General features: G+C 40.7%; 1 protein-coding gene and 1 non-coding gene across 2 annotated transcripts; one reads left to right on the forward strand and one right to left on the reverse strand.

The window, feature by feature from the left end:
* Window positions 1-12,378: 12,378 nt before the first annotated feature.
* On the reverse strand, window positions 12,379-13,546 carry LOC132064961 (uncharacterized). The gene is made up of 3 exons (XM_059458145.1): window positions 13,422-13,546; window positions 13,091-13,319; window positions 12,379-12,768 (listed from the first exon to the last, which is right to left on the reverse strand). Exons 1-3 carry the CDS (start codon window positions 13,544-13,546, stop codon window positions 12,379-12,381), a joined length of 744 nt encoding a protein of 247 aa, XP_059314128.1.
* Window positions 13,547-14,077: 531 nt separating this feature from the next.
* Window positions 14,078-14,184, forward strand: LOC132031706 (small nucleolar RNA R71). Its single transcript, XR_009408334.1, has one exon. It is a non-coding gene; the product is annotated as a small nucleolar RNA R71 (small nucleolar RNA).
* The last annotated feature ends 742 nt before the right edge of the window (window positions 14,185-14,926 follow it).

Raw genomic sequence — 14,926 nt, forward strand, 5'->3', positions numbered from 1 at the left:
CTTAATCCATAGTGAAAAGAGTAGCAACTTATTTTACAACACCGGTACCATATCTCTCCTTGTTACTCGAACTTCGATGTCTTTGTCCGATTGCAAGCCCTTCCCACACCGTAGCACCGGTGGTCGGGAATTACTTACCTACCGATACAATTGCATGCAGAATATCGTACGCATTCACACACCTATACGATTATTATCGACTATCCCACAAAATAATTCCAACGTTGTTCAAGCCTATACAAATCCCGAGGCTATACTGTACTTTCTTTCTCTTCACCCCTTATGTTCCGTTTCGTAATGCCTTCCGTTAGTGGCAACCTTTGTCGTTAGGACTCGCCTTTCGACCAACATAATCACCAGGGAAAGTCATACACATACATATATACACACACTCATTATCATTCTACTTATAAACATTTCCAATTGCTACTTAAATTTACCTTGATTTCCAAGCGATATTACGCTTTCTTCTTTTTCCCCATTTAATCTGCTCCAGTCTGCGCGACTTCTGTGAGGGTGCTATCCGCTTCACAGACTCCCGTTTCCTTTAGGTTTCCCCAAATTTCCATTTATCCCCTTAAATTCCAAGTTTGTAAAATTTTTCACTTACTTCCCAGGGGGTCACCCATCCTAAAATTGCTCCCCTCCTGAGCACGCTTAACTTCACAACTTCGACGGATTCTAGTCCCTTAATGTCGGTATGATCACGTCCATTTCCACACACGACCTTTATTACATAATACGAGGCTAATCGAGGCCTTACAGACCCCGAGGCATATTCACAACATGTCCTTCCTTGTACAATTACTATTTTACCCTTCTTGAGCTTCGGTAGTCACCTTTGCCAATTCTTATTGCTCGAAATCTGTACGCCGCAAATACCCATAATACCGTGCAGAATATACAGCTTCGTATTCCACGCTAGCCATTCAGGATCTTCTGTTTCAGGTAACGGAATAAATATATTCGAACTTACCGATGTGACCTCTTCCGTCACCACTTGCCATTTTCCACCGTATGCAAAGCTCACGCAAGGAATTTTTGTTTCCTATGGCTTGGCTCTATCGCACGATCTAAGACAGAAAGATGGTCAACAATTCCTAAATGCCCTGTAGCCTCCTGTTTATAAATGTGGCGCGCTTCACACCATAAACAGGACTCTACTAGACACGGTCTGTAGACATTCCGAGGACCTAACCGCTCTGATACCACTTTGTCACGACCCAAGTTCGTAGGCCGCGACACGTGCCCTAGTTGGGCACTCGTACGTACCTTAACCTAAGTTAGCAAAATTTTAAAAATAAACAGAAATAATAATTTAACAAGGACAAGCGGGCATGCCGCACGAAGGCCGATAAGGCCGTCACAAAACATAGATAAACTCTAAACGTACGCAAATCTCACGAAACATATACAGAACCCACACCACATGTCTACAGACCTCTACAGAACAAAAGCATAATCATATGACGGGACAGGGCCCCGCCGTACCCAGAATAAATACGTACGTATGCAGCAGAAAATCTTATACCAAAATGCGGGCTCCTGGGACAAAAGGAGCACTTCAACACCGAGTAGATAACCTAAGCAACGGCTCCACAAACCGCCGTTCGCACCGCGCGGCACGAAACGCAGCCCCGAAGAAAGGGGGGTCGCACGAAAAATGTACCGAATATGTAAAGCGTAAAATGTAATAAACAAAACTAAAATCAAACGTAATGTGCGGAAAACGAACGAGATGCATAGCTAATCAAAAATGCGTACCGTAAATCATACGTAGTGCATGCGTAAAAACATATGCAAAAGCCGGCCCCGCTATGGGACTCGGTGAACAAAGCAGAGGCGCCCCCTTCTGTCCCGCGCCAAAACACATCATACTTCAGAGTAGAGAATATCTACGAAACTAATCATAACATACCAAGTGGCCACGTCACATCACATAATCGTATATCAAATATATGTACATGGCACATCATACTTCGACCCATGTACATGTCATACCCGCCCTCACACCGAGGCACGGCGAACAATGCGCAGAGAAAGCGCTTGAGAACATATCCCGGCCCGGCTCGGTGGGGGAATCATTGGGGCATCCACGAGTAGAGTAGTGAGAAACTAATGCATTAAAATGACATATATATTTCCGAGACTCAATGAGGCATATCGAATAACGAATCAAATCAATGAAATCGGACGAGTCATAGTACGTACCTTTCGTACATCACGGAGGATTATGTCGGAACGTAACGTTCGGATTCGTGGTACGTATCAAAACGCATCGTAGGACTTAACGGAATATTTAAAACACTTTTTAAGTAATAAATAGAGGAGTAGTTAAAAACGTTTCCTTTTAAGCCGCCGAAGACAAGCCATAAATACAGAAGGGTAAAATCGGACATAGTGGGCCCACCTCGGGTCAACCGAGGCGGCGGACATAAATTTCAATCATTGGGCTCCATAAAGTTATTTAAGAAAGTTTCGAAGAAATTTGGAGTCATTTGCAAAAGATACGAAGGTTGAAGCATTCTTAATCCAAAGGCAAGCATTATGATTCAATTGTACTGAATGAATAGTATTCAAAATCAAACTCGAATTTCTAGGAGCGTAATTATCCCTAAAGTTCCGTTTTCGGCCTAATAGGTCTAGGACGTGCCAAATAAAGAATAGGTAAGCTTTACATACCTTTCCCGCTCTTCACGATCGCCAAAAATCAAATCCCGTTTCGTCGAAAATCGCAAATGGTCATCTTTACCAAGCATTATTCATGCAAGCCGACATTTCAATCTTTGGTTTCTATTTGGCTACCGAAATTTCGGCAGACTTCCCCTATAAACATGACACCCCCGAGATCCAACTCGGCTCAAAACATTCAACAACAACCCAACAACAACACCAAGAACATCAATAGCCACAACACAACACAATATAACATAACTAGCCAACCTTTCAACATAAAGCAATAATTTCCCTTCCGACTTCACATGTTCAATCCAACACCATCACACTCACATTCATTACTAACCAAAATCGTTACAATGCCATTCGGAAGCATTTCATATCATTTCTACAATATATACACAACTATACAAAATATACAACTTTCCACCAAAGCCATAATTTATCCAAATCTTCAAATCTTTAACATACATATTCATAGCATATTTCCATCTTCCAAGTTCATCAACAATCATCATAATTCACACCTTAACAACTTAATTATCATAAGAACATAAAATCATACTAAAACAACATAAGCCTCTACATTCCACTTCAATGCAAACTTACATCATTTTACTTCCATTCACATTGCAAGGATCACAATAACACAATTAACATACTAAACAAACTTAATTCATTTCCATCCTACCACACCATACCACACGGCCAAGCATCTATATTCCAACTTCAACCAAATTTATTCAACTTTCATTTCCAATGTGAATTTCACCATAACCACAACTAGAATACAACATAAAATTCAACATAACCATGCTACATATATTCGGCCACATGCTTGCATTTACTTCCACCATGCAAACTTCCATATTTCTATATTTTCTTCTCATTTACATATACTACAACACAAACAAACCTTCAAAACATAATTAGAAGGGATGAATTCTTACCTTCCTCTTCAAGTTTCTTCATTCCACCAAATTACTCAAACGACAAAACCAACGGGTTATCTTCCGAAATAATTGCACCACGTTGTAGAGGGACCTTGATTTGGTATAAATATCACAAGAAAATAATTTTGGAATCAAGATTTTTGAAGGTTGGTTTTCTTTCATCTTGGCCGAATGGCCACTATGTTTGGTTCTTGATTTTCTCTTGTTTTCTCCTTCTCTCCTTGTCTTGAATTCTCTAGAAAATTAATGAACCTTTGCCCCCTTATAAATTAATTTGTCACATGACCTTGCACATGGCATGGATTTAATTAAATTCCATGCCATGGCCGGCCACCCATTCTTGGGTTGGGCCAAATTCTTTCCAATTTTCCAAGCCCAATTTTCTTAGTCCATATGGTTGGCAATTCATGAAACCATTTTCCGACATTCCAATTTTGCCCTTAGTCCTTTCGATATTTCCACGTCTACATTTCCCATAGCCAACTTATGAACCCAACAAAATCAATACATTACATTGTCCTTAACCTTCCTTAATATTTCCGCTTCAATATTTTCCTTAAACATCCCATGCACACTAAGTAGAATCCAATTAGAACCTTAATTCCTACCATTCCGACTTGTTTCCAATTTTTCCGAATACTCATAAAATGCGAGGTGTAACACGTAATACTACATCGGCTTACGTAGCCGCTTACATAACCGACATCTTATGCTCACGACACTGTCTGCAAAGTCTCTAACATAGAACAACTGTCATAACATAGTTCTCTGACTCGGCTGCACTCCGGAGAAAATGGAGCTCGCCAATCCCGCTGGAACAACTTCTACTAAAATCTTCAAATCATCTGGGTGTACCTGCGCGGCATGAAACGCAAAATCCACAAAGAAGGGACGTCAGTACGAGCAATGTACTAAGTAAGTAAGGCATGAGTAACAACATATGGAAGGATGCAAAGCATGAATAGTAACAAGACGAAATTATGGAACATATCATGAGATAAAGAGTAACCTGTACATCGGAGTGCCTTTTAGGCGAGTACCATGCATGCTTAGTGCTGCGGAACGTACAGCCCGATCCATATATATATATTATATGGCTGCGGAACGTGCAGCCCGATCCATATAATATATTGTTGCGGAACGTGCAGCCCGATCCATAACCACATATCCCGCGTCCGGGACGGTATCATCTCATATTATACCAACTGATCAGGTGGTTACGCGTATATAACGCTCTCGCCCTTTCCCATATTCCCCATACACATATACATATATCATATAAGTAGCATGCACGAGAGCCCAAAGAAAGTCATGTATTTATCGGAGTGACGTAAGGTCGGTAACCTCCGATTGTATTATGGAATAATCGTGGTCGCTTTGTCTCACCTTGAAGGAACGATTATTATAAGGTGAGACTGTCAATGAAGAATAACTTCACGAGAAAACATAAAACAGGATCATAAGGCATCAATTCATATACTTTAGAATCTTTAAAAATAGTCATCATTCATGAATAAGATTGAGAAATCAAGAAATAGCTCAACATTCTCATATCGTCATTGAAATCATAGACTTGGAACCTTTAAACATAGAATCATCATCATCGTAGGAAAATATTCTCATTTTTGGCATCATCGTTGTCATTGTAAAACATATCCATCGTTGTTGTCATGAAAGCTTACGGAGTCCTAAACCTCCATTTTGGAAAGATACGACATTTCGAATTCTTTCAAAAATAGGTCGTTACAACCAACAAAGGAAAATCGCGGGGCCCACGGACGAGCGTCAACCCGATCCGGCCCGCCTATGAAAGTTAAAGATTATTACTCGTTATGAAATCTTCTACGATGGTTTCGAAGCGATCCGAGCCCATCTGTGAAAGTTACGGGCGTTCGTAGTTTCGGACTCGTTTAGGAACAAAATTCTTTTGAAAACAAAACTTTTGAAAACAACAAAGTTATGGAAGCATTTATGAAATCGAAATCTAAGAATCATGCCTTTGAAAGAAAGGGACGAGCCTTAACATACCTTAGCCGCTTCCTAAGCTAATTCGAGCTTATGTCTCGGCTTCTCACGATCTACAATAATGTCATTAGATATCAATCATTAGCCATAACACTTGAGAATCCAATTCCAAATTAACACTTTGTCTACAAAAATTTCGGCAGCATTTCCCCTATAACTTCAACATCCCCGAGAATTCAACTCGGCCAAATCAACAACAACCAAACCAACAATCATAATAACAATATCAATAATCAATTCACAAAATGTTCAAGACATTCCAACCCAAATCTTACTTTGCCCGAAACTTTCAAATACCATAAGAACCATCACAATACATTTCTCTCTTCCGAATTCATAAGCTATATTAACAATCCCATATATTAGCAACATCATCTTCATTAATACAAGAAGCCACATTAAAGTCACAATGAGTCCCAAATCAGCCCACATGATTATGGCCCAACTTAAATCATTAAATCTTCATTTACATCATGGAATTCACAACAATAATAACCAAAATATCAAGTAAGTTTAATTCATCCCATCTACACCAAGGCAGCCCCTATTCGGCCACCACACCATCACCCTCAACTTCATGAATTTCATCCATTTCTTCACATTACAACATGTTCAAAACGTCCATAATACAACAATCCAAACATGCTAAATAAATTAGTCCTTTGCTTCTATAGAACACCACCTATACACGGCCACAAACAACACACCATTATTTCATGATTTTCATTCATTTTCACATGCCACAACATATGCAAATCATCCACAACATATACAAGAAAGGATTAAACCTCACCTTTTTCCATCGACTTCACCCTCGGTTAAAGTTGATGAATCGCGACAACGAACGGTTTTCTTGTTCCAACAACTACTCCACGTTAACGAGGGCCTTCTAATTGGTCGAAAGGTTAGGAGGAATTATTTTTCCATGATCAATTGTCCAAGGACCATTTTCGGCCAAGCTTATGGCCGAATGGTCTCTCCTTCTCTTTCTTCATGTTTCTTGAATTTTCTATGGTTAAAATGATGAATTGTCTTGTTTCTTCATGACTTGGACATATATATATATATATATTGGCATAGGCACATGGCCGGTCATGTGCCCCTATTTTTCCTCCAATTTTTTTTTCTCCAATTTTCTCAAATTCTCTAGAAATTTCTTAAATGCAAAAGATGAATAAGTCTTGCATAGTAAGGAATTATGCATATATATATACTTAGCCTCCACCAATACAAGATGTCCATTTGTGTCATTCCATGGCATGAAAATATTGGCAAAAATATAGGTGGGGCCCACGGCCACCTAGGCCTTTTGGCCATTTCATGAAAATTCTTTTCCAACTTTTAGCCTCCAATTTCTCCTTATCCCGAATTTACCCCTAATGCTCCATTCCAATAAAAAGGATGAATACGCACTTATCCATTCTAAAAAAAATAATTTATAACCTTGTCCTTAACTTCCCGCCATTAACTCGGAATATTCAAACGTACATAATGCGAGGTATAACAACCGATGCGTATTCTGAAGTATGATGTGTCCGGTTCGCCGAGCCCCTTTTCGGCCAGGAATCGCGTATATATTATGGTGTTGTGATGTGTCCGGTACGCCGAGCCCCTTTCGGCCGGGTACTGTGTATGTATGCTACGTTTGATGTTATATGTATGAATTCTGGAATATGATCAGTTGGAATCAGAGCCGGTGGTGGGGCAAACCCAATGGTGGGGCAAACCCAGTAGTGAGGCAACATTCCACACTGGTTTAGGCCAATCCCACATTGGTTTAGGCCAATCCCACATTGGTTTAGGCCAATCCCACATCGGTTAATGGCATCTCATATGATCGGTTAATGGCATCTCATATGATCGGTTAATGGCATCTCATATGATCAGTTAATGGCATCTCATATGATCTGTTATGATGTTATGATGCGTTACGGTATGTATATGATGATCATTATATTTGTCTTCCGTATCTCATGTGTATGATTCGTATGTCGGCAAGCGCTTTGGTATTGCGCATTATGCCTACTTTACGTACTTACTTTCGATTATGACTCGCTTCGTTTCTCGTACTTCGCTTTGCATACTCGCACATATTTCGTACCGACCCCTTTCTTCGGGGGTGCGTTTCATGCCCGCGGTACGGACGCACGGTTCGGTGATCCGCCAGTCTAGGACATCTATTCCGCTATTGAAGCGCTCCCTTTATTCCGGAGCCTACATTTTGGTATATATTCTTCCGTTGTATATGTATCTTTATACTCAGGGGTACGGTGGGGCCCAGTCCCGTCATATGATTCCGTTGTTCTGTTTAGAGGTCTGTAGACATAGATGTGGGTTATGTATAGTTTTTTTCAGATGCGTTGTGCGAGTTGTGTTTGGGCGGCCCATCCACCGTGGCAGCCTTATTAGCTGCGTGTATGTATGTTTTGATACGTTATGTATATTATGACAGCCTTGCCGGCTTCTGTGCAGTATGTATGTTTGTATGCGTCGGTTTGGAGCCACGTGTGATATTAGTATATGTATGAGTCGTTTATATACCGAACCTGGTTAATGAGCGCGTATGGGTGCCCAGCTCGGGCACTAGTCACGGCCTACGGGGTTGGGTCGTGACACTTTAGGCGCCTGTGTCAACCAAATAAAAACATTAGTATGGTGCCAGAAGTGGCTAACTAACTAAGTCAATTGGGTGTCGGAACGACCCCACACTTAGTTCGCTAGCGGGGGTGTCAACTAGTCACGTGAATGGTACTCAGACTTCCCATGAAATTTGTTGGCAACATTTTTATCGACGCGACTAGCAACACCCAATTTCAAAGCTTTCATAGCTTGAAATTCCAACAAACCACCCCACACTTAAATTTTTGCACATTCGTGAGGCAAATCACATAACCTAACATCCTACGACTAATGTTCCCTTAAGACGGTCGTCATCCATCCGTCATTGGGACCATTCTACCTATCACTATACTTTGGGCATTTCATCGAACTCTTGGGATGCATTATTTGTGCAACAGCCTATTTAATGGTCAAAGGGTGGTGAACAACCAAAATTTTGACATGGAATTCAAGCACTAAGCAATACCCAAGCTCCAATCATTATCACAATTTCGAAATCCACATTCTCCATTATCAAAATTTCACATTATCAACTTCCACCATTAACATAAACTGAAAAGCTTCTATTTTTCATACTTTTAGAACACAAGCATTAATTTAGAAGCAATGTCATCATTTAATGTAATGGGGGAATGGGAATGGGATGAACACATACCATGAGTCAGAAAGATAAAACGAAAATAGAAAGAAAGAAAGCAAAAGAAACTTACTAAAATTTGGAGAGCACACACCTTAGAATGGAGATGAAGGTTTGTTGTGGTGAAGGGTTTTAGGGGAATGGGGTATGGTTGAAAGAGAAATAAAAGGGTGAAGGTTTTTTTTTTTTGTTTTTTTTTTAAATTTGGGTGGGTCGAGTCGGGTTGACCCAACAAAAAAATTATTTTTTTTTTTATGTCCACCTCGCTGAGCGAGGCTGAAGGCGAGAAGTGATCAAGCCTTAGCCCGCACTCGGCGAGGCCTCTGATAATTTTTTTGCCTTGGATTTTTTTTTTTTTACATTTTTTTACGTTTTGACTCACCTGCTGGCCGAGCGAGCCCTAAAGCAAGAATGAACCTCGCTTTGAGCCATGCTCAGCGAGGTACCTGATCACCTATTGCCATAGAAAAAAATTTCGCCCCATTTGTTCACGTTTCACTGTTTCGCCCATTTCCACCTTTTTGCCTGCAAACCACAACTTCAACACTGCCCATTAGCATGAATTAAAATCCTAACTATGAAAGCAATAAAACGTTGGGTTGCCTCCCAAGCAGTGCCGTAGTTTAGGTTGTGGCACGACTCTTTTTTTTTCTCTTTATCTTTTTTTTCTTATACGTATTACATTACAAACTCGGGTTGCCTCCCGAGAAGCGCCTTAGTTAATGTCGTGGCCCGACGCAGGTCCTTCGCTTACTCATTCAAAAGATATACTGAGGTTTTGTGTCTGTCCACATCCTCAGCCCAATAATGCTTCACCCGTCCGTCCAATAAAGTTTCCTCAATCTACGGTTTCCAAGAAAGGACACGACCACGCACGTCGGCCTTTGGGAATAGCTTGAGTCTTAAACAAAAATATTAGTTGGCTCCATAGCTCCATGCTTTGTCACTCTTGGTTTTCTCCTTCATTTTAGTAGGACCAAAATTCATCAAGTTCGTGCGATCTTTCCGTTGTGCATTATCGCCTACGCCTTTCTATAGATCATCTTGTAGGAGAAGTCCCAAGAATTTGCTTTATTTCTCGATTTGATACTTCCACCACTAGTTTGCGGGTGGTATGCCTTGGTCTATGGGTGGATTCTTCAGGATTACAAAAGTGTGCTCCTCCATCACTAATCATCGCCCATGGGGTCCCAAACCTTGTGAATATGTTCTTTTTCATAAAGCTCACCACCCCCTTTGCATCATTCGTAGGTAAGGCGATTGCCTCCACCCACTTAGATACATAATCGATGGCCACGAGAATGTATTTATTCCCATAAGATGGAGGAAACGGTCTCATAAAATCAATACCCCATATGTCAAATATCTCTACCTCCATAATATTGGTCAAAGGAATCTCATGCCTCTTAGAGATTATTCCGGTTCGCTGACATCTGTCACATCCCCTAACAAACGCATGCGCATCTTTAAATAATGTAGGCCAATAAAAACAAGATTGCAACACTTTTGCGGCAGTACGATCTCCACTGTGATGTCCCCCATATGGGGAGGAATGACAACTCTCCACCACTTGTCTCACCTCTATTTGTGGAATGCATCTTCTTAACAATTGATCAGGGCCTTACTTGAACAAACATGACTCGTCCTATATGTAAAACTGCGAATCATGATAGAGCTTCCTTCTCTTTTGGGTAGTAGTTTCAGGTGGGTAGATTCCACTCACTATCAAGTTCATAATATCCGTATACCATGGCACTTCTGCCACAGGAATAGCAAAAAGTTTCTCATTGGGAAAAGCTTCTCGAATTTGACCGTCTTGTGCCACATGATCATGATTCTCTAGTCTCGATAAATGGTCAGCCACTTGATTCTCTGTCCCCTTACAGTCTTTGATTTCTACATCAAACTCATGCAATAGGAGAATCTACCGAATAAGCCTGGGTTTCACATCATTCTTGCTAAATAAGTATCACAATGCAGCATGATCCGTGTACACTATAACATGAGTTCCCACAAGATAAGATCGAAATTTATCAACCGCATACACCACAGCTAGCAATTATTTTTCCGTAACTGTATAATTTATTTGAGCAGCATCCAATGTCTTGTTGGCATAATAGATAGAGTTGAATAGCTTATTCTTCCTCTGGCCCAGAACAGCTCCTACAGCAGTATCGCTAGCATCACACATTAAATCAAATGGCAAGTTTTAATCAGAAGCTATCATTATTGGTGCAGCCACTAATCTCCGCTTTAACTCTTCAAAAGCCTGCAAGAATGTGTCATTAAATACAAACTTAACTTCCTTCTCAAGTAGCTTGCACATAAGACTCGATATTTTGGAGTAGTCCTTGATGAAACGCCTATAAAATCCCGCGTGACCAAGAAAACTGCGCACCCCCTTAACAGAGACGGGGGTGGTAGTTTCTCAATAACATCCACTTTAGCACGATCAACCTCCAAGCCCTTTTTCGACACCTTATGTCCGAGAGCAATACCCTCTCGGACAATAAAGTGACACTTCTCCCAATTTAGCACCAAGTTAGTTTCTTCACATCTTGCCAGCACATGATCTAGATTCCGTAAACATGTTGCAAATGAATTCCCAAAAAGAGAGAAGTCATCCATGAACACTTCTACAAAATCCTCCACCATCTCAGAGAATATAGCCATCATACATCGTTGAAATGTCGCTGGTGCATTACAAAGCCCGGACGACATTCGCTTGAAAGCATTTGTACCCTAATGTCAAATAAAAGTAGTTTCTCCTGATCTTCTGGTGCGATTACTATGTTATTATAGCCGAAATATCCATCAAGGAAACAATAATACTCCCCGTCCCGACTAATCTATCAAGCATTTGATTGATATATGCAATAGGATAGTGATCTTTTCTTATGGCTTCATTTAATTTTTGGTAATTAATGCAGATCCTCCACCTTGTTACGGTTCTAGTTGGGATGAGCTCGTTCTTGTCATTTTCCACCAATGTCATCCCGCCTTTCTTCGGGACACGATGTACTGGGCTCTCCCACTTGCTGTCAGAAATGCAGTAGATGATACCCGAATCTAACCACTTTATCACTTCTTTCTTAACCACTTCCTTTATCGGTGGATTCAATCTTCTTTGGTGTTATATACTCAGCTTGTAATCATCCTCCATAAATATCTTATGCATGGAAAATGCCGGACTAATTCCTTGAATATCAGATATATGCCAACCCAGTGCTTTCTTTTGATGTTTCAGAATCTCCAATGAAAGTTTCACCTCTTCATCAGGGAGCTCTGCTACCAATATAACTGGTAAAGTTTCACCCTCACCCAAAAATGCATATTTGAGATGCGCGGGTAAAGGCTTCAACTCCAACTTCGGGGGCTCCTCTATCGATAACTTGGTGATGGCCCAATTTCTCTATCAAGTGGCTCAAACTCTCCCGGTTGAATATAAACGCCTACCAGGTCAAGAATCTACAGCATCTCGAATTCTTTTGTATCTCCAAAAATATCTTCACCTACTAGAGCTCTCTCCAATGAGTCATGACAAGTAATGAGAGGTCCCTTAGTGTCTTCATTTACCACAGTTATAGCAGAAAGTTTCTCATAAATTTTGGGCAACTTGAGAGCCTTGTACACATTAAATACTTCAACTTTATCATGTACCCTCATAGTCAGCTGGCATGCCGCTACATCAATCAATGCTCTTCCTGTGGCAAAAGACGGATGCCCCCAAATAAATGGGACTTCCGAATATGGCTCAAAATCCAAGATAACAAAATCTGTCAAAAATATGAGAGACCCAACCTGCACAAGAACATCTTCAATAATACCCTCGGGCCTGGCCAAAGATTTGTCTTCCAGCTGTAAAATAATAGCAGTAGGTCTCGGGTTTTCCAACCCTAATTTTCTTAATATAAACAATGGTATCAAGTTGATACTAGCCCCAATATGACACAATGCATGTGCAATAAGTTGCTATCCAATAGCGATTTCGATAGTGAAACTACCCGAGTCTTTCAGCTTTGTAGTAAGTTTGTTTTGAATACGAGTCGTGCACTCCTTAGTAAGTACAACTGTGGCATACTCTGTGAAATGACTCTTTTTTGCCATGATATCCTTGATGTAATTAGCATCTTTCGAAATCCCTTGCAAAGATGTCAACTAAGGGGACATTCACATGTACCTGCTTAAGTAAATCAAGAAACTTTTTGTACGTGGCCTCTTCCTTTTGCTTTGCCAACCTCTGAGGGAATGAAGGTGGTGGTTTGGAAACAGCTGGCTGTGGCTGATTTACCAACGGTATCTTTGCCACCCGTTCTATCTCGATAACCTTATCTTTTGCAACTGCCTCTTTCTCTACTTCTGTTGGAATCACTTTCTTCGGTGGTAATTCCTCTAGTTGCCTCCCATTTCTGAGAGACAAAGCAACATGTGGTTTTGGATTTGGATCAGTGTCACTTAGAAGTCCCCCTTGTAGTCTTGTGTTCTGAGCACCAGCTATCTAACCAGCTTGCCTTTCCAGATTACGTATGTTCATGTCACGCGTTTGATTTTTGGCTGTTATCTTTTGTTTGAAATTCTGCTGATTGGCCATTATCTTCTGAATATCTCCCATCATTTTCTTTATCATTTCCTCCATCTTACTCTTTGGTTCAGGTGCAAAAGCGGGAGTTTAATTTCCTTAGGCTGATTGATAGTTCTATTTCTGGTTGTCCTGGTTACCTCCCTAACTGAAGATTGGATGATTCCTTTAGTTAGCATTGTATGTATTTCCATACTAGTTATTGTTACCTTGGCCCCTTCCTACGTTATACATCACTAGTGTGACCCTCTCCGCAGACATCACAAAAGATATTGGCCTGTTGCACTGCTTTCACCTGTGGTTGAGCTTGCCCAGTAGTAAACCTCTTCAATTCGTTACGCATAGCCTCAATCGTTGCTGATAGTGCAGTATAACTGTCAACTTCAATAACTCCAGCGGTTTTCTTGGCTACAATTACACTTATGTCACCTTGCCAATCAGGACTGCTCTGAGTGTACCTGTTTAGCAATTTGAAAAGTTCATCATAGCTCATATCAAGAGCTTTCCCTCCTGCAGCTGTGTCCAGGTGCTATCTTGTGTTGATTATCCAAGCTCTCAATAAATGTATTAGATAGAACTTCATTCGATTGATAGTGGTGAGGAAAATCTCTGAGAAGACCCTTGAACCTTTCCCAAGCTTGATATAGATTCTCGCCATCTTTCTGCTTGAATGACATGATTTGCCTCCTGAGTCTCGTTATCTTTACTGGTGGAAAGAACCTCGTCAGGAATTTTTGCCAGATCATCCCATGAGGTGATAGAGTTAGCGGGCTCTGCCATGCTAGTTCTTTGCAATCCCATCAGAGAGAAGGAAAATAACGGCAATCGGACATACTCTGCAGAGACCCTTTCGGTAACAAAATTGTCAGCAATCTACAAGAAGGTTTGAATGTGTCGTTGAGGATCTTATGCGACAGCCCTGCAAATTGCCCACTGGATTGAAGGACTTGAATACTAGGGAGCTTCAGTACAAAATGCCCCTTGATGGTGGGCTTGACAATGTTGGATGTGACATTACCCATACGAGGCACTGCAACTTCTCGTATTGTCGATGGTAGACTGTTAGCTGCCATGTGCACTGTCGAGTTATTGATTGACAGGGTTGATATTATTACTATGAATATCTCGAGTTCTCTAGTCACCTATTCGTATTACTTTTATGCCTATATCTCTATGGTCATGAACATTCACACGAATGCAATTGTATTTCCTGTATATCAACCAAATAGCGCGAACTAGCTATATCTTTATTCTAGATGTGAATCAGCTCCCTGATTCCCAAGGATTAGATCCCACTTTACTTAGCCTTCGTTGTGTCTTAGTATTCCTCTCTCGAGTTCATTCTAAGAATCAAAGATATATCCTACTGGTCGTGAAACAGTAATATAGTTTAGCACAAGATTAAATAAATAACTCATCTGATAAATACAATAAATG

The sequence above is a fragment of the Lycium ferocissimum genome, chromosome 1, assembly GCF_029784015.1.
Source record: "Lycium ferocissimum isolate CSIRO_LF1 chromosome 1, AGI_CSIRO_Lferr_CH_V1, whole genome shotgun sequence".
Lineage (NCBI taxonomy): Eukaryota > Viridiplantae > Streptophyta > Magnoliopsida > Solanales > Solanaceae > Lycium > Lycium ferocissimum.

What these genes read in the sequence shown, in the direction of transcription:
- LOC132064961 (XM_059458145.1), bottom strand. Translation starts at nt 13,546, where the DNA reads ATGGAGGAAATGATAAAGAAAATGATGGGAGATATTCAGAAGATAATG. An exon ending in AACATACGTAATCTGGAAAG is followed by an intron (nt 13,320 to 13,421) that starts GCAAGCTGGTTA and finishes TTTGTCTCTCAG; the next exon opens with AAATGGGAGGCAACTAGAGG. An exon ending in TTCTTGATTTACTTAAGCAG is followed by an intron (nt 12,769 to 13,090) that starts GTACATGTGAAT and finishes ATTATTTTACAG; the next exon opens with CTGGAAGACAAATCTTTGGC.